This window comes from Macrobrachium nipponense, chromosome 4 (assembly GCF_015104395.2).
Source record: "Macrobrachium nipponense isolate FS-2020 chromosome 4, ASM1510439v2, whole genome shotgun sequence".
Classification (NCBI taxonomy): Eukaryota; Metazoa; Arthropoda; class Malacostraca; order Decapoda; family Palaemonidae; genus Macrobrachium; species Macrobrachium nipponense.
In genome coordinates, this window is record NC_061100.1 from 48,976,187 (window position 1) to 48,996,535 (window position 20,349).

Sequence of the window (20,349 nt, forward strand, 5' to 3'; positions counted from 1 at the left end):
GCCGAGATTTTCAATGATAGGCTAACCCCTGAAGTGTTGATAGTTGCATCAATAGTCAACTAACCCTTAAACGCCTATTGGACGTATTTTACGTCGAGATAAATTGTCTTTTGGGTGCCGACCGGACATAATTTACGTCGACATAGAAAAGTTTTTTTTTTTTAATTCGCGGAAAAATACTTATAGGCCTACCAGCCGAAAACTTTTCAATCATGCGCCTTGGGGGATGCTGGGAGTTCACGGAACAAGGTGTTGTTTTGTTTACAATCGTTATGCAGATGCGCAAGCGCGAATTTCTTTCTTATCACACTAAAAAGTATCAGTGACACATCTCGGAAATTATTTCGTCACTTAGACATAATTTTTGCAACATTTTAAATTTGCCGTTCCATGGAGTAATATATTTGAAAATGTGTGCATTTTCATGTAGAATAAAAAAAAATACTCATGATTGTAACTTTTATCAGTTTTGAAATATTTTCATATATATAATGATAAGTGCCAAAATTTCAACCTTCTGTCAACTTTGACTCTTCTGAAATGGTAAGAAAACGCAATTGTAAGCTAAAACTCTTATATTTTAGTAATATTCAATCATTTACCTTCATTTGGCAACAAATTGGAAGTCTCTAGCACAATATTTCGATTTATGGTGAATTTATGAAAAAAACTTTTTCCTTACGTCCGCGCGGTAACTCTTCCGAAAAAATCATGTGCGATTGTCGTAATGTTTGCACCATTTTAAATTAGCCGTTACATAAAGTTTTATATATGGAAATGTGCGCAATTTCATGCACAATACAACTAAAAACAACCCATGTTTGTAGCTTTTATCAGTTTTGAAATATTTTCATATAAATAACAATAAGTGCCAAAATTTCAACCTTTAGTCAAATTTGACTCTACCGAAATGGTCGAAAAACGCAATTGTAAGCTAAAAAGCTTATATTCTAGTAATATTCAATCATTTACCTTCATTTTGCAACAAATTGGAAGTCTCTAGCACAATATTTCAATTTACGGTGAATTTATGAAAAAGAAAACATTTTCCTTACGTCCGCGCGGTAACTCTTCCGAAAAAATCATACGTGCGATTGTCGTAATGTTTGCACCATTTTAAATTAGCCGTTACATAAAGTTTTATATATGAAAATGTGCGCAATTTCATGTTGAATACAATTAAAAATAATTGAAGGTTGTAGCTTTTCTCATTTTCGAAATATTTGCATATAAATCACGATAAAAAGAAAAAAAACCATGTTCGGTCAACTTTGACTCTACGGAAATGATCAAAAACGTAATTGTAAGCTAAAACTCTTACAGTATAGTAATATTCAGTCATTTATCTTCATTTTGAAACAAAATTGTAGTCTCTAGCACAATATTTTGATTTATGGTGAATTTAAAAAAAAAAACTTTCCTTCCCTCCGCGCGCGGATTCTCCGCCGCAAATCTCCTAAATGCGTAGGTCGCATTATCGTTATATTTGCCCCGTTTCATATTAGGCATTTATAGAGTTTTATATATGAAATTTGCGCAATTTCATGTAGAATGCAACAAAAAATAATTAAAGGTTGTAGCTTTTCTCATTTTTGAAATATTTGCATATAAAAAAATATATATAAAAAAATTCAACATTCGGTTAAATTTAACTCGTCCGAAATGATAGAAAACTGCAATTGTAAGCTAAAACTCTTACAGTATAGTAATATTCAATCATTTATCTTCATTTTGAAATAAATTGGAAGTCTCTAGAACAATATTTAGATTTATGGTGAATTTTTGAAAAAAACATTTTTTACATCCGCGCATTACGAATTCATGCTCATCTTGTGATAATATTTTCTCTGTGTTGCTTTGATTGTTTTACAATGTGTTGTATACCAAAATTATCTCAACTTAGTCTACAATACAACAACAAAAAATTAATTCGTTAGCTTTAACCGTTTTGCTCACAGCGCGATTTGAATACAATTATATATGAAATTTTGTTTTTGCGCTTTCATATATCGCATTATTTATATATGATAATGAAATTTTTTTTCATCTCTGATAGTTGCATACTAAACTTCAGGCAATGACAAAAAAGGAACCAAAAATGAACTCTTAATCTTGAAAACTAAGCGCGCTGGATTTTTTGAAAAAAATATTTTTTCCGCTTCGGCGCTCACTCCAAGACCCCCTAGGCATACGGGAGACGATTTTTATTATACTCCTTAGGCGTTTAAGGGCTAATACCACAACTGTCAACGCTGTAAACAAAACATGTAATAATGGTAAAAACCGTTGGTAATTCAAGTGAATCACACACAACTATTGATACTTTAACAAAACAACTGTAATTACCTGGGATAATTACCATAATTAGACGTAAGGATGAGCGAGCTCTCACTTTGGTACATGTGTACAATCTCTTTTTGCAGTTCTAAAGACCAAAAAGCTTTAAAAACCCAAATATTTTCTAGAGGAAATAATCACTTGCAAAAGTTAAACGTATTCCAAAATATAAACTCATCCTATGCCATTTGCATTTAATATTGTTTACATTTTCAAAATCTCAGCTGATTGAGTACTATTGATATCTGTATTGCCATTAGCTGCTAGAAGAGATGTAATTCGGAGATACTTTTTCTTGTATATTAACAAAGTTGGGCTTAACATGCAAAATACTTGATTGTATAAGCATTAAGTGTGATTTTGCTAGTTCCAGACATCACTTTCGCCTGCTCCGTTATTCATTTTATTCAGGTTCGGCTATAACCTGCGGCCTTGATTTACTGGGGTTCTTTCTTCAGATGTAAATTGTGTGAGGAATGAGGAAAAATGCATTTTATATTTTACTTTTGGAAGCCACCATTGAGAATCAGCAGGGTTTAACAAAGTGATAACTTCAACACAACTCTTAGTAAACGCTCAACAGTTACTGTAAATGACGTCAGCTGCTCGCCTTAGAATAGTTTCTGCACACATTTTCATGAACCTGATCACCCCCTTCGAGACAGCCCCTGTCCATGTTGCCTGGTTCACTCTCCTATACTCGTGCAGTTGCCGTTCTGATGATTGCTTACGGCCTTTCTCTCCTGTTGGGGCTTCGGCTTCTAACGGGTACGGGAAGGGCCTCTCTCTTGCCAAGAGATAAACCAAGGGTACCACAACCTGAAGGAGGAAGGTACTTTTCCTTGGGATACAGTGGCCCCCATTTGACAAACGACCAAGGATTGTATGGCTGATCTCTCAGCTTAATGATCTTGGGGAAAAAATCATGAATGACTTTGAAGAAGAGTATATAGCATGTTGTTAGGTTACCCAAGTCCACACCTGCGTGTAAACGATTGCTCTTCCCGTGACAGCCCTTGTTCATGTTCGCAAGAACAGACTGGTTCACCGAGGGATAACCATGTTCACGTTCGCATGAATAAGTTCACTCTCCCAGACCTCTTTGGCCATCATCAGCATGAATTGATGACTGCTCCATAGCCTTATTTAACCGGCAGGGTCATTGATTTCCTGCAGGTATAGTAAGGGTGCTAGACTCACCTGTTCTCTTACCCCTCAGAGTTTTCCGAGTTCCAGGTATCAGACGATTGTGGGCTCAAGACTGGAATGTTCATGCTTCCGTCCTTTCCCAAACCACAGAAGAACATATTCTGGATTTGGTCTTTGGACCAAACCAGTTGCATATTCGAGTGGTAAAGAGAACATGGGGTGACTCACGAGTTTTTTTCCAAAGGAGTTGTAAGGTGTCATCTTGTCTTTGTCTGCTGCCACTGCCTCTCCTACTTCTGATGCTCGCCATTGGAAGAAGATGGTTGCCCCTCGCTCTCCAGGAAGTTCTACTTCAGGGCTTTCAAGGGGTTGCTTCCCTCCACAGGAGAGGCAAGGGATCTCTTATAGCCTCTCCCCAGTCTCAGGATTCAGTGGCCGTGTCTCGGGAGCCTTGAATACACGAATCTCCAAGACCCATGCATTTAAAACCAGTTCTGGGGAGTCTTCATCCAAGACTGGTGTTGTGCCAACCTCTTCCTATGTCTCTTCGGACACGCAGGTAGAGGACACGCCTGATGATTGTCCTGGACATGACTTGGGAGCTTTGAGTGCTTGAACTTCAAAGCAGGATTGAGTCTCTTTGGGTAATCAGGTTTTGCTAAAACCTCAGGTACCCCAAACCAGCTCTGGAGACTGCTCCCTGGTCTGGTTCAGGCACAAAATGAAAGAAGATGTTGAAGTATGCAGGCTCTCCTGCTCCCCCTACCAGTATGGCTCCAAGTACTCAGCCAGAGCCTGATCAGGTGCTCCAATTGACTTGAGGGTCCGAGCACTCGGAGAATCATGGAGGAGGTCCCCCACACAGTCATCATCTCGTCAGAAGGCCACGACCTCGAAGGTGACTGGGGCACATCAAGAGGACAGCTCAAGTTCAGGCTTGAGAGTGAACAACCACTCTTCTCTGGCCAGCCTCACCTTGGGATAGCACCTCGCCATGTTCTCTTGATTGAAGGTGCTCTCCTAGACCCGTGTAGCCATCACTACCATGGGTTGGCAATTTCAAGTATCCTAACATGCTGGTGTTATGGTTTCAGTCCCATATCATCAGCTCAGAGAGGAGTTCAGTTATTCCTGCACCAAGGAACAACCAGTGCGACAGTGACAAATCATCCCCATTCACCTGTCACCATCTGAGAAGCCAGGCCCTCAGGAGTGGCTTCACCTTTGTTCCCTTCAGTGGAGATACGAGAGTTCTATCTCAGATAATTGACTTCCTATTCCTTTCCATTCCCCCCAGGGGAAAGGAATCAGGGACTAGCTTAATGGCTAGACAGGAGAAACCTCGCTGGAGTGCCTTCACACACACACACACACACACACACACACACACACACACACACACACACACACACACACACACTTACCTTCATGCCTCTGTTCTCAAAGGCATTGACCAAGGGAAGAGGCTCACCTGGAAGATTTGCTGCCCCTATTTGAGCGGAATTGGAGCAGCAAACACCTCCACGTCGATATCCTGAAACTCAAGACAGCTTCCTTACCTCTTTGAGAGTTCAAGATATTGGTAAGCTACTTTGTGGTACAGGTGAATGTCAGTTTAGTACTCCCTTCACCATGAGAGTAACTTCTGTCAACAAACAAGGGGGCAGGAACTGGTTTCCCCTCAACTCTACATGTTGACGGTGTAAATGTATAAGTGGGTGGCTACGTACACAACAGAGCTGTAAGCCAGGTACATTCTGGGGAACTGGAACATATGGCAACTAAGTTCTTCACCAGTATCAGGTGACAGGGATTTGGCCCGTACCCCTAGACATTACACAAGATTTCCCAATCTCCAGAGCCTCCCAACAATAGACCAACACAACAGAAGCCGTTGGTGTACTGTTCCATCATGCCACTTACATGTTCCTTGGTAGAAACATCTCCCAAAACTCAAGGAAAATTCTTGAAGCCTTGGAAGAGGCAAGAGATCTCTCATTTGCTATCCCCTGTCTACGGACATGGGAACTATGGTGTGGAGCTCCGCTGAACCCTGTGCCACAGAAGCATGGGTCTGCATGTACACCCATACCTCAGACACTGGTTTTTGGAAGTCAACTTCCCGAGGCCAGTGAAGAACCTTCTACTGCTGCATAAGGCTCCTCGGATCCCGGTGTAGCAAGAGTAACTGTTGTACGAGGCTCCACAGAACCCCATACCACGGGATTCACGGGCACACAGGTTCCGTGGATGCACATGTCACCGGAGGTGCACAGTTCTCCACAGACACCTGTATCACCAGATATGCATGGGACTCCACTTAGACTCCCTTGTCATCAAATTTGGCCTTGGGAGTCTTTTCCCTTGGCAGGTTAAGGCTCTTCCACTGCTGCACAGAGTCCCATGGACTCACGTAACAAGCGCCATAAAACCCCCGTTCTACAGATTCGGGCCCAACTTAATGAGAAAGAGAGTGAAGGTCTGATGCTCAGGCATATCTTTACACACATCCCTGCATGTTCCTGCATGGGAACAATGCCAGGGCCTCAGACAGGTTATGCTACCCACAGGTAAGCTCACCTGGAAAAGGTCTCCTTCTTAGCCTTTTTGTCTATAGAGGCCTCGTTCTTTAGGAAGACTACAGCACTTGAAGAGATGAGGTTCTCTTACTCGAGTTTGTCCTAGAACTCGTAGCATGACTTTCATGTCACATTCTGTCCCATATAGGAACTGGTTGGTAGTATTTGTACAAAAGGGATTTTGACAAAGGAAAAATCTATTTCTAGGGGAAGACCTGTGTCTCCCGGTGAAAAGTACCTGTAGCTCACTTTTCCCAGTATAAATAGATCCTAAATACACCAGAGAAAAAAGCTAGCATGGAATGCTGAAGTTACTACCCTTAACTCGAACACCCAAGGGCGTCGGTATAAGCACTAGGGCGAGTGGAAGCCACTTCTCACAGGACTTCTGCCAATTAGAGGATTCCCTTTCAAAGTCCCTCCCACGGCAAGAGCCGTTACAAAGGCTACCCCTTCTACCTTCCGCTCACTACTACTACTGCTACCCACGCCCACCATCTTCATTCCTGGAATAGATGCCCGAGCTTGGATTGGCTAAAGGGTGGGGAAAGAAAGAGGGACGGGTTCAACGGGCGACACAGGTCTTCCCCCAGAAATAGATTTTTCCTTTGTCAAAATCCCTTTTCTGGGTTCGACCTGTGTCTGCCGGTGAAAAGGTATCAGAGAATGCAATACAAGCTTGAAAGATACCAGACAAAAGTAAAGGGGATAATGAAACTTGAAGTTCATTAAAGAATAAATTTAATGAGCCGTAATAACAACGGACAACTTATCTGACTAATTAAAACTAGGACTTAAACTAGGGCTTAAAACTAGTAATAACGAAACAAAATAATGGAATGGTATCTAAAGCAATATGAATATACAAAGGAATATGTACAAAACAGGTAAGTGATACACAAGATGGTCCCAAAGATATACAAGTCCAGCGACGGAATGGAAACAAACCAACCCGGCCCGGAGGAGTGAGGGTGGGTAGGGGATACGAGCGAGGCAGGTAGGAAGGTGAGAGAATCAAGGGAGGAAAAGATATTTTTAAAAGGATTGGTTATTCGGGGGAGATTATGCTCCCTGCAGCAACTGTTGAGAATTTAAGGGCCTCTAGGTTTTTAAGATAGTGGCGTTTAAATACTGCCGGAGATTTCCAACCCGTATATTTCTTCAGGTCCTCAAAATTCATATTGTGAAAATAGTTAATCGAGGTAGCTACTGCCCGGTTGTCATGGACGTGTGGAACTGAATCCGGGTTGGCTTGTTTAATAAAATACATAGAGGATTTGCTGTCTAATACCTTTCAGGGAAATCGTGCCACCTTTCTCTAATAAAAAGGGGGACCTGAAGACTTTTTGGAAGTTCTGGCCAGGTAGGATTTAAGGGTGACGACAGGACACAATGATGTGTCTTGTGTAAGAGGAATAATTTTCCACGGAGCCCACCTGTTTTGTGGGTCCTCATTCTTAGCCAAGAATTTCCGAGCTGCGCACCCCAACTCCAGACAGCGTACCATTTGTAAGTTGGAATTGATACATGAGTATCCTCAAAATAGTTTCGCCAGAGTTAATTCCGGCGGTATGTGTATACTTAGACTAGTTCTACTAAAACCAGCTAAAGGTAAACATCAACTATTAAATAAAATTTTACTTAACATTAAAGCTCTGAATGTCTCCGCCTGCTCCGGAATCCATAATCTCGTTATCACAATAGCTATGACTGGCGGAGTCGGCCTGATATGAGTAGAACAGGGAAACAAGGTAAAACCTAAGCCTAAGTCTGATCACACTGGAGTAGAGTAGCAATTCCAAGTCATTTGGAAACACATTCTCTAAGCCACCGGAGTGGGGAAGCAGCGATAACACCAGAGAAATACAGGAAACAGAGCGGCGGGAACAGCGGTACTAAGAACTCCGGTGTATAACATCCTGGCGAATGTGAGGGTAGACTACACCTCGCTGGAATAAACACAGGCCCGGAGACATACCAACAGAGACTACATAATAAAATTTTTCTTAACCCTCTTACCCCGGAGCGGTAAATAAAAAATTGTCTCCCGTATGCCGGAGGGTTTTCGGAGTGAGCGCGGAAGCGGAAAAAATATTTTTTTCAAAAAATTACAGCGCGCTTAGTTTTCAAGATTAAGAGTTCATTTTTGGCTCCTTTTTTTGTCATTGCCTGAAGTTTAGTATGCAACCATCAGAAATGAAAAAAATTATCATTATCATATATAAATAATGCGATATATGATAGCACAAAAAAGAAATTTCATATATAATTGTATTCAAATCGCGCTGTGCGCAAAACGGTTAAAGGTAACAAGTTACTTTTTTTCGTTGTAATGTACACTAAATTGCGATCATTTTGGTATATAACACATTGTAAAACGATAAAAGCAACACAGAGAAAATATTATCACAAAATAATGCATGAATTCGTAACGCGCGGACGTAAACAAATATTTTTTTTTTTAAATTCACCATAAATCTAAATATTGTCCTAGAGACTTCCAATTTCTTTCAAAATGAAGACAAATGATTGAATATTACTATACTGTAAGAGTATTAGCTTACAATTGCAGTTTTCGACCATATCTGACGAGTTAAAGTTGACCGAATGTTGAATTTTTTTATATATATATTTTTTATATGCAATTATTTCGGAAATAAGAAAAGCTACAACCTTCAAATATTTTTCGTTTTAATCTACATGAAATTGCGCACATTTTCATATATAAAACTCTATGAAATGCCTAATATGAAACGGAGCAAATATTCCGAGAATGGGACGTACGTATTTCGGAGATTTGTGGCGGAGAATCCGCGCGCGGAGGGAAGGAAAGATTTTTTTTAAATTCACCATAAATCTAAATATTGTGCTAGAGACTTCGAATTTGTTTCAAGATGAAGATAAATGACTGAATATTACTAGACTGTAAGAGTTTTAGCTTACAATTGTGTTTTTCGACCATTTCGGTAGAGTCAAAGTTGACCAAACGTGGTTTTTTTTCTATTTATAGTTATTTATATGCAAATATTTCAAAAATGAGAAAAGCTACAACCTTCAATTATTTTTTGTTGTATTCTACATAAAATTGCGCACATTTTCATATATAAAACTTTATGTAACGGCTAATTTAAAATGGTGCAAACATTACCACAATCGCATGTGTGATTTTTTCGGAAGAGTTACCACGCGGACGTAAAGAAAATGTTATTTTTTTCATAAATTCACCATAAATCTAAATATTGTGCTAGAGACTTCCAATTTGTTGCAAAATGAAGGTAAATGCTTGAATATTGCTAGAATATAAGCGTTTTAGCTTAAAATTGCGTTTTTCGACCATTTTGGTAGTCAAAGTTGACCGAAGGTTAAAATTTTGGCAATTATCATTATTTATATGGAAATATCTCTAAACTGATAAAAGCTACAACCATGGGTTGTTTTTAGTTGTATTGTGCATGAAATTGCGCACATTTCCATATAAAACTTTATATAACGGCTAATTTTAAAATGGTGCAAACATTACCACAATCGCATGTATGATTTTTTTCGGAAGAGTTACCGCGCGGACGTAAGGAAAAAGTTTTTTCATAAATTCACCATAAATCGAAATATTGTGCTAGAGACTTCCAATTAGTTGTAAAATTAAGGTAAATGATTGAATATTACTAGAATATAAGCGTTTTAGCTTACAATTGCGTTTTTCGACCATTTCGGTAGAGTCAAAGTTGACCGAAGGTTGAAATTTTGGCAATTATCGTTATTTATATGAAAATATCTCAAAACTGATAAAAGCTACAATCATGAGTATTTTATTGTTGTATTCTACATAAAAATGCGCACATTTTCATATATAAATACTTCATGTAACGGCTAATTTACAATGGTACAAAAATTATGTCAAAGTGACGAAATAATTTCCGAGATGTGTCACAGATACTTTTTAGTGCGGCAAGAAAGAAATTCGCGCTTGCGTGCCTGCGTAACGATTGTATACAAAACAACACCTTGATCCGTGAACTCCCAGCATCCCCCAAGGCGCGTGATTCAAGAGTTTTAGGCTGGAAGGCCTATAAGTATTTTTCCGCGAATTTAAAAAAAAACTTTTGTAAGTCGACGTAAAATACGTCCAGTCGGCACACGGGAGACAAAAAATGTCGACGTAAAATACGTCCAGTCGGCGTAAGAGGGTTAACATTAAAGCTCTGAATGTCTCCGCCTGCTCCGGAATCCATTATCTCGTTATCGCAATAGCTATGACCAGCGGAGTTGGCCTGATACAAGCAGAACAGGGAAACAAGGTAAAAACCCAAGCCTTAGTCTGATCGCACCAGAGTAGAGTAGCAATTCCAAGTCAATTGGAAACGCATTCTCTAAGCCTAGTTCCGCCCCCACGAGAGTGGGGAAGCAGCGATAACACCAGAGAAATACGGAAAACAGAGCGGCGGGAACAGCGGTACTAAGAACAACGGTGTATAACATCCTGGCGAATTCGGTAGGATTACTTGGTCAGCGAGCTACCGAAGCACCGCCAGAACGAGTCTGGAACGGAAGGAAGAGCCCGGAAGAGAAAGGTAAACTAGTAATCGCCTGGCAACAGCAACCGGTCAGGTGATTACTACCCTCTGAGAAGCCGTGAAATAGCCTACTACTAAAGGGGCAGAAGACGGCAGGCCAACTGACACCCTAAAGGAGGTAACAGCCAAGGCTATACTTTACAAAATTTATTGATAAGGAATTATTGGAAGTACTGACGAATAAAGGCAAGCCCATCTATGAGCCTAGCCTAACCCTCCAAAATCGGATACCCCAATCTGGTCAGGTAGCCTAGGATTGGCGCCTACTAGTTCGTCACGAAAGAGGACACTCTAGAGCCTAACTTAACCCTCCAAAATCGAATATATCGACCTGGTCAGGTAAGATAGGCCTAGCACTTACATTACGTAACAAGAGAGGAACACACTAGTATTTGATCACCCTCCAAAACTAATATGTCAGTCTGGTCAGGTTAGCCAGGACTAGTACCATCTATGGGTAGCGAGAAGTACTCTCAACCGCCTAGCCTACCTTCCAAAACCTAGCCTAGATCTGGTCGGGTAGGCTAGGGTAGGTAGATATTCGTGTAGGACTTCCAAACCTCATCAAAATACAATTAGCAATATAATATTATAATATAATAAAATAAATAATACCACATACACTACATGCATGAGCACCGCAAATGAATGAGGGTTTCCTTTACATCCCAAAACTAAAATGGCGTATCGCTAGGCTAGCCTAGGTCGCCTCAAACACAATACTCGCGCATGACGTAGGATTGAAAAAAAAAAAAAAAAAAATCAGCGCACTCTCGTAAGTGAACCAAATCGCTTGAAGGACTGATGATAAACGAGGGAAACCCCCTAAAGAGGCTAAATAATGTAATGGTTCAAACCGTGATACACCAACCTGTCGGTACCCATCAGGAGCGAAATGGTAAAATTTCACGACAACAGTAACGTATACTGTGATGTGCAAAAAAGGTGAACATAAAATATACACTGCAATAAAAAGTTGAGATAACTAAGTACGCGGTCTACAATGCATCGAAAAAGGCCGACTCGGGAACAGCAATACGCTTGGCTCCCATGCAAACACTTCATTATTAAACAACACCATACTTGATGCATAGTTACCTAACCATGTTCAACCTAACCATGTTCAAAGTCAACAAATAATATACTCAACTTAGATGAAGATGCTTCTTGAAGGTCTGAAGACATGATGACTTCCAAAAATCACAAAATACCTTGCAGCAAAAAACAAACACGAGCCCAGAAAAGATTTCTATAAGACTTGGGTTAGTATCCTTGGTAATCTATTCTTACCATATAAGGTTAGGTTTTAACTTATTACCGACAAAAACTTTATATGTAGCCCAATCGCTTAGTTAGGCAATAAAGTGGTTTATAAACCCATACGTATATACACACACACCTATATTATATATATATATATATAGATATATTATATATATATATATATATACATATATATATATCTTACAATATTTATATGCACACATATAGGCTAGGATACTAAATCATAGCAAAACAGACATTTTTGTTATGCTTCGAATAGTTTTAGCATGTTACATTACTGATAAACTAGCCTATATGAAACCATCATACTAACACTAACCATGTTAGGTTATTTTACCTTACAATTAAATCAACACTTGCTCCAAGCATAACTTAGAGTGATGATTCTAATTACAATTTCAGCACCCCATTCAACACATTACTTAAAAACCACCACTTAACATGTAGCTCTGAGTTTTAGACTACTATTACATTTGGCACCTGTTTCCAATTTGACTAGCCTTAGAATATGTATTCTAGGCTAACAGCTTTGATTAACAGTGTTAGTCAGGGGTTCACTACTTAACACTAGGAATTATCTGGCTTGGTTTATTTCAGTCATACTAAATATGGCAAAATAAAATTAAAATGATGTAGCCTGTTTATCTACTTCTAGGTACTTATCACCAAAAAATTAGGTAAATACTTAGTGTTATTTAATCATCTTTAAGATATACTGTCGTAGGTTACAGGCTACTGATAATTGCCATTCCTAGTCTAAAAGTACGTGTCCTAAAACAGCTAGGCTACTAGCTCATGTAGGCTACTGCCTCGGGAATTGTAGAAACCGTTATCTAAAAAGATTAACAAAATTAATAATACAATATGGAATAGTTCTTTTGGTAAAAAAACTTCCAACAAAAATTTATTTATAAACTTTTTACGTTCGTAAAGGCTAGCCTGGAACGTGTCTCACTGGTCACGTGTTCTCAACAATGCTGGAAGGGTAAACAAAACACTAGTTTTCTACTTCACAATAATATTTTCTTGTTCCACAGTTTTTAACCCAACTGTTTTAACTAAATCTTAAAAGTGACCACTTAACTTTCAAATGTCGGCGATTCCATGATTGATTTCAAAGAAAAAATCTCAAAATAGGGGAGCACTGGCAGTATAGTCTTTCGTGTGTGATGACCAGAAAGAATAATGTTTGTGGTGTTTTGCCGGCCCGAACATAAAACAAGATGGCATGTGCAATAGTCACTTCTGCAGGTTTTGACATAGGAAAACTGGGTACAGCTTTTGCTGAGACGAGAAAAAATGCCTCCTTGTCTTTTGAGTCCATTATACTCTTATCACTTGTCATAGTGTTATCATTATGGCATAATACCGGGCTAAAAGACCAGGCTAAAAGATATTTCTTTGATTTTAGTCTGATCACCTTGGGGCACTGGCGCACACCAGGAAGGGTAACTCTCTGAGGACAAAACAGCGGCTACGCTATCAATAAAAAAATTTTGTGTAGATGGTTAACCCTGCCTACTTTTGGGGAAGAAGAGGAAAAATGTAGCAAAGAGCTCAATTCCTTTTCTGCCAGCTTTCAACTAACATTAGATGCTCTTCCTAGTTTTCTTCATCACTTTTTTGGAATTACTTTCACTAAATTGGTGAGTATTCAGTTTTTTGTGGCTTCATTTAGTAGCTTATTCGTTAGCTTACAGGTGACGTTTTTCTCTTTTATTGGACATTATGTCGTACTCTAGTTCTTCTAGAATTTGCTTTTGATTTGAAATATGTAAGACTAGGTTGACTTAACAAGACTCTCATACCAAGCCTGTTAAATATAGGGAGCAGGATTGTAATAGGGAGAATACTTGCAGTGAATATCAGGACTGGGATGATGGTAAGCAGAAAATATTCAGATCTTATGTAGACAAGCTTGAGATGGAGAAAAAGATATAAGTGGCCTCTAGAGCCAAAGATAGGGCTACTTTAGAATCTGCTCCTTTGACTAGACATTTAGGTGATAGTACTGTTCCTTCATCACCGGTTCCTGGTATTTCTCCCATTCCTAGCTGCCCTCCTACTTTACCACATACTCCTGTGTCTGGTTCCCATATTTCCAATCTTGACCTTATTGCCAGCCTTGAATCTAGGTTTAATCAGAAAGTTACCATAGTGGCTAGTGCAGTGGCTGAATTAGGGGCATCCCTAAAAGTGCTTTCCTTTCAGACAAAATGTCAAAGATTTGTCATTAGTGACAGTTTTGTGCATGTGGAGGAGGTGGCTACTGTCCCGCTACCCTGAACCTGGGAGAAGACATACTGGAGATCCAAGGGAGGCCAGTGGCGGTTTATCCTTGGGTAGTTGCCCCCACAGTCAAACCAGTTGCCCAATTCCAGGTGTCGACTGTCAGCCATCGGAAAGGCGTCATAGTGAATGTGCATCAGCTCTTGGACTCAGAAGGTTCCAGCCCCGACAAGAGCTGTCGATGGTGCTTCCCTGCCTCCTCTCGCCCTCTCAAATGACTCTAATGGTGCAGACCAATCCCCTTCCAGTCAAGAGGTATAGAGAAGCCAGTCATAGCCCCCAACCTTCCTGCAGCTTCGCTTTTCCTCCTTCTGCCTCTACTTCAGCTCGACCCCAGGTGTCAGGTAGGGGTAGCCCGGATTCTTTTTCACCGTGTGTGGAGCACCCATTTTTGGTCCCCAAGTGCTCAATAGACCCACTCAGGTGGCAGTTGTCTTCATCCAAACAACTCTGTCTCTGAGCACTCTTCACTACCAGAGCACTTGGCGCCCGCTTGCAAGCATTGGGCACCAGTTCCTGTGCACCTGGTGCCAGCTCTTGTGCATGCGGTTCCACCTTTGCCTCCTCACTCTTCAGGGTAGGAAGACCCTTCGTTGGAACCTTGTCAAAAGACAACTGGTTGCCATTATGGGTATTTTACAGAACGCCCTCGAAGTTCCCAAGGCCTATGAGGAAATGTCGTTGTCACCTGTTTTTTCAGAGGAAGAGAACCATGGTCAAGCACCCTCCCCTCCTTTGGCATATGCTTCGCTTCTTAGATATTTTTTGGCCGACCTGATTACTTCGTTCCTACTGCTCCAGACTCTCCAGCTTTGACCTTCCTTATGAGGTACCAGACAGGCAACAGCGCTTTACTCCCCAAGATGGTATTTTCCTCCTCCTCAAGGAAGCACTCAAGGAGGTGGATGATTGGCTCTTCGAAGAGGGAGCAGGACAAAGCCACCTTTGCTCTGCCTCCCTCTAGACTGATTCATAGGAAATACCCCTCCTACTCTACTGGAGAAACTTTTTTTGGGAGTCACTGCCTCCTCCAAGGGGACTTCTCTGGACTTATTGATTCATTGCATTGCTCAGCCTGAATTAGAGTGCTTCATCAAGAACATCTTCAAGGTGTTTGAGATTTTTAGTTTCCTTGACTGGGGTGTTGGGGCCCTCACCAAGAAGATCAAGGACTGCCCTGACTTGGTGAAGGACTGTGCTTCAGGCTGTTCAGCAGTTTGTCATGTTCTGACAAAGCCATAAGAGATGGCTCCCTAGAGCTCACCTCTTTTTCTCTATGAGTGTTCTAAAAAAAGTGATAGTGGTGGTGCTCCTTCACCACAAAAAGAGTCACACTGACCAAGAAATTGGCTTTCCTTTTTGCTCCTCTGGACCAGCTTCATCTATTCCCTTAAGCTACCAATCAAGATATTACTTTGGCCTTGCAGAAAAAGTCAATGAGGATCTGCTAGCACATTCCGCTAAGTGAATTAAGGATCCCTCCACTTCATAACTAAGTCTGTTTCACTTCTTCAGCTTCAACTTTTTCTTGGGGCAAGTCAAGGCTTCAAGTCAGACCTTGGATGAACTTCCTCTTCTTGTCGAAGTCCAATAGGAAATCGACTTTGAAGCCTGCCGTCAAGAAGTGAAGATGCAGTCCTTCATGCTCCAGTAGGGGCCAGACTTCTCCACTTCTGGGAGAAGTGGAGTTACAGAGGAGCAGAGCAATGGATTGTCAGGGTTCTGAAGGAGGGAGACACCTCTTTTAGTCAAGTCTCCCATCGTCTTCTTAACAGCTTACTCACAAGACTCCAAAAAGTTTTTGGCCCTTTTTAAGGAAATGAACTTGCTTTTTCTCAAAAGGGCTGTTGAAGAAGTCAAGAACCACTATTCAGAAGGGTTCTACAACCTTCTTCTTAGTCCTCAAGTCATCCGGGAGTTAAGAGGCCTGTTCTTGACTTAGTGGTTTTGGGGTTGTGGTTTATATTGCAGTGTAGGTGACAGCATTATTTGTTTTTATTCTGGTCTGCGCTAGCGCAAGAGCATCCTTTTTAAACTTTGCTAGCCATCAGAGAACTTCCTTCGCTGGAAAGTTCCCACTGAGGTAGGGGCGACCCTTGGCTATACCCACCATGCCCACTACAGGTCAAGATGAGCACCAACCAGAGACAGTACCCACCTGTCATAGCTATCTTACCAGGTAAGGTAACAACAAGCATTGTGTCAGTACCTTTCCGAGTGTTTTGGAGTAGACTATGTCCATGTATCCCACCTCCTTTCAGTGTGGAATCAGCTATGTAATAATAATTAGTAGGTAAGTCACTTATATGTACATATAAGAATTACATTTTTATGAAAAATATAGTTTTTGTATAATTTACCAAGTAATTGCATAATCAGAGTCGTCCCTCCTCCCCTTGTATGGACATTAGGACCCAAACGAATTGAAGCTCTGCTAAGATGTTCTTGTTGGTCCTTGAAATGGGGCAGGGGCCTATCACCTACACAAAACAATAGAAGCGTTGCCGTGAATTTTTATTTTAGGTTGCCATGGTTGAAAACCTTATACAGGCAGTCTCCAGTTATCGGCAGGGATTCCGTTCTCAGTGGGGTGCTGATAAGCGAAAACCACCGTTAACCGAAATTTGGTGATTGATCGCCATTAACCGGGGACTGCCTGTAGTTATGTGATTACATGGTAAGCATGTGGAAAATTTAATTTTATCACAAAAATGTCATTTTTATATAGTATACTTGCTAAGTAATTACATAATCAGAGCCCTCCCTCCTCCCCTTTCATGGACATTAGGACACAAAATGAATTGAGCTCTTTGCTACATTGTTCCTCTTCTTCCCCAAAAGTGGGTGGGATGAACCACCTATACATAGCTATGTAATTACTTGCTAATTATTTATAGAACTATTTTATTATAAGAATTTCATTATAATCATTAATATCTTTGTGATCAGGCAAATAACTGTTTTCACTGTTGAATCTATATCTCTCACAGGCAAAAGACCACAGGTGAAAACACATCGAGTTGTATACTCTGCGCAGTCTACTCAGTCCTCACAATCTACACAGTCCGTTACTCAATCAACTCCAGAGATGTCACAAAATAACGATGAGTCACATTTTGGCGATTTGGATTCTGAATTGTTAGCGCAATATATGGACTCTCAGGAATCAAGTTGAGAGAGCTTGCATTTTAGCTTCATGTATTACAAGAGGAATTTGTTTTGAGATGCTTGAAGATGTTGAGCAGTTTATTTACATGCCACAGTACATATAGGACAATGTAAGTTGGGATTAATTGCATTACTATATTTGTAGATAACTAGTAGTTTAACTTATATTTGAGTAAAGCTTTTTTGAATAACTGTAATGCAGTATCGTATTAGATTAAGTAGTACAAGCAAGAAACATTTTCTAACACATTAGTTACAAGTATGTAACCGGTAAAACATGAGGTTATTAATGATAATTCAATTAAAGTATTTTAATGTTATTTGATACCTAGCATCAAATAAACACTCCCGAGAGAGCTATGTACTTTGCTTTTGATAATAATAAAGATTTTTTTATTCCAGTCAGTTTAAAAATCTAAGATGAGTACTTAGCAACTCTCCACAGCAGTGTGCTGTAGACAGAATGATACAGAGAATAACCTCATTAATAATTGATCAAATTTTTCTGTATCTTAACAAATAATATGCTAATTCCTTACTTAGAAATTAACCTTATAATATAAAGCCAGTTATTTTATATTCTTATATAATTTGGAAATAATTGTTGTTATTAGTTAAACTATGGTACTTATATTCTTATATAATTTGGAAATAGTTATTATTAATTAGACTATGGTACACTAATGCCCTTATCACTGTAAACATTCATACTGAAGGGTTTTACAGATTTATCGCAGCTTTATCCTGAAAAATCATCTCAAAAAGGAAGAATATACATAGTTTTTCATGGAGTGTTGAAGGCTTTCTCATATACATCACTGATTGCACTGGACTAGCTTATGTTTTGTTCTTTTATGAAATCTAAAGTGAACATGTCAAGTAATCTCATATTTGCTAGTCAGGCCATCTCTACAATGTATATATGTTAGCAGACTGTAGTCAATATGAAGTGTGTCTTACAGTATCCTTTGGCCTGTCAGCAGCTTAACTTTTCTGTATTTGAGTCTTCAATCATTTTATTTTGATCTCTTCCTACTTAGCCTTCCAGACTTGACTTTATGTTGCTCTCATGTTTATTCCTCGTTAAAGAAGAAACTTTCACACCTGCTTTAGTAGAATCTAGAAATGGGACTGCTTTTGTTAATTACTTTATGATAATAATGATAGTAAATAATAATACAACTTGAAAGCTGAGTGTCACATCGTCAAAAACATTTTTCCATTTCTTATAACTGAAACCATTCCTCTTCAGTGTACATACTTAAGTATGCATTAGTTTATTTGCTTTTATGAATATTTGAACGTTTGTTCATAGAACTGTCCTTCATGGTTCGGATGTAGAGAAATGTGTACTTAGTAAAAAAATTTCCATATACATTTTGCCTCCTATATGTGTTTTGACATAAGTTAGATTCAACCGTGACTTGATTACTGGGAGTACATTTTGTAATATCTTGTATATTATGTACTTTTATAATACTTGTTATTATGAACTTTTTATAATTTTCCAATTAAATCATATCACATTATTGAATATCCTTTGAAATGATCTTACTGTAATCTACCCATAAAACTTTGCCAGGAAAGGCAAAGTACTAAGACAAGCAATTAGAGGGATATTATGGGGCCAGGATACCAACAAATTCATTCAGCTAGTTATAGTACTACAAGTATATCATAAGGTCAAGAGGAAACAGATAAAGGTTTGTGCCCATCAACAATCAACACTGAACCTTTATCACAAATAATTGCTGAGAAGGGGACTTGTGAAAGCTATGGAATACATGTTAGTTGAATTAGCAGCAGAATCAGATCTTTAAAATGTTTAACAAGGTAGATCAATGTAATGTTGTGGAGAATATGGAAGATAAATGTAAGGAAAATCAAGATTAAGTTGACAGAAAAGGAATAAAGGTAAAGGTGTAGTTACAAAGGTCCTCTTGTAAATGCTGTAGTATTATGCAAAGATAAATATTTTAGTAATTCATCTAGCAGAGTATGTCATAGGAGTTGCTCCAGATTTCAAGGTTTAGGGAATTAGGGATTTTTTTTATGCTTGACATGCCTAATGAGATGAAGAGATAAAAGTATGCAGCCCTTGGAGAAAGTAGAATATATTTGACTTCCACCATAGTGGCCTACAGAAAGTGGAGAGGGCATAAAGTGAGAGTATCAACATTAGGAGTAAGTGGAAAGAGATTTGCTGGACCACTGATAAATGAGTGTACCTTATCGTATAAGTAAAGAACAAAGGCATACAGTGTACAGTATGGTCCCAAAATATGCGTGATCAGATTGTGCGATTCCCCTTTTATGCGATCGCTAGTTCTCACGTGCCACAAAACATATCAAATTATTGTTTTTTCAAGTATTTTAAGGAGGGGGGTTTTGCTGGTGTCTGAGAGAAGGTTGGGGGGAATGCAAGAGATAGATTTCTTACTCAGCCATTGATTAAGATGGAAGGCTCCTGCTCAGCCATTAGCTAAGACAGAAGGCTCCGTCTCGCGCATTTGTGACGTCATAAGGGCAGTGTGTATGAATGATCGGTATCGTCATCATCGCCATACGAATTATTCAGATCTGCAGAGTGTATTCTGATCATCTGCATCATGTATGCTACCCAGAAGTCAAAGAGGAAGACCTATTCTTTCAAAACTAAAAAGCTTGTCCTTAAGTTAAAGGATGAAGGAAAGAGCAACAGTGCAATCGGCCACCAGCTGAACATTGTGTGCCTTGTCCTCCATTATGGCAGCAGTTGACAACTTGAAATCCATCATTGCTGAATAATGAAGTAAGAATTTATTCTGTCTGGTTAACTGGCTTTGACTAACTTGGCATTTGATCATTTATTTTTTTTTCTATTGTTGAAATTGATTTTGATGAAAATGATTAGTAAAAGTGATTAACAGAGAAGCAGATGTGTTTGAGAGAGAGAGAGGGGAGAGAATCGTTCGATCTAAACTTTTCAAGAA

At 39.4% G+C, this 20,349-nt stretch overlaps 1 protein-coding gene across 3 annotated transcripts in view; it reads left to right on the forward strand.

Moving 5' to 3' along the window:
- Positions 1 to 18,911, forward strand: part of LOC135210923 (DNA primase large subunit-like) — a 290,700-nt gene extending 271,789 nt beyond the window's left edge. For 2 of the 3 annotated variants that reach the window (XM_064243889.1, XM_064243888.1), the window contains exon 10: positions 17,200 to 18,911. In XM_064243889.1, coding sequence (XP_064099959.1) covers positions 17,200 to 17,384 — 185 coding nt within the window. In that variant the 3' untranslated portion in view covers positions 17,385 to 18,911. The remainder of the gene's footprint in view (positions 1 to 17,199) is intronic. The other variant, XR_010313592.1, reaches the window with a different exon arrangement.
- The last annotated feature ends 1,438 nt before the right edge of the window (positions 18,912 to 20,349 follow it).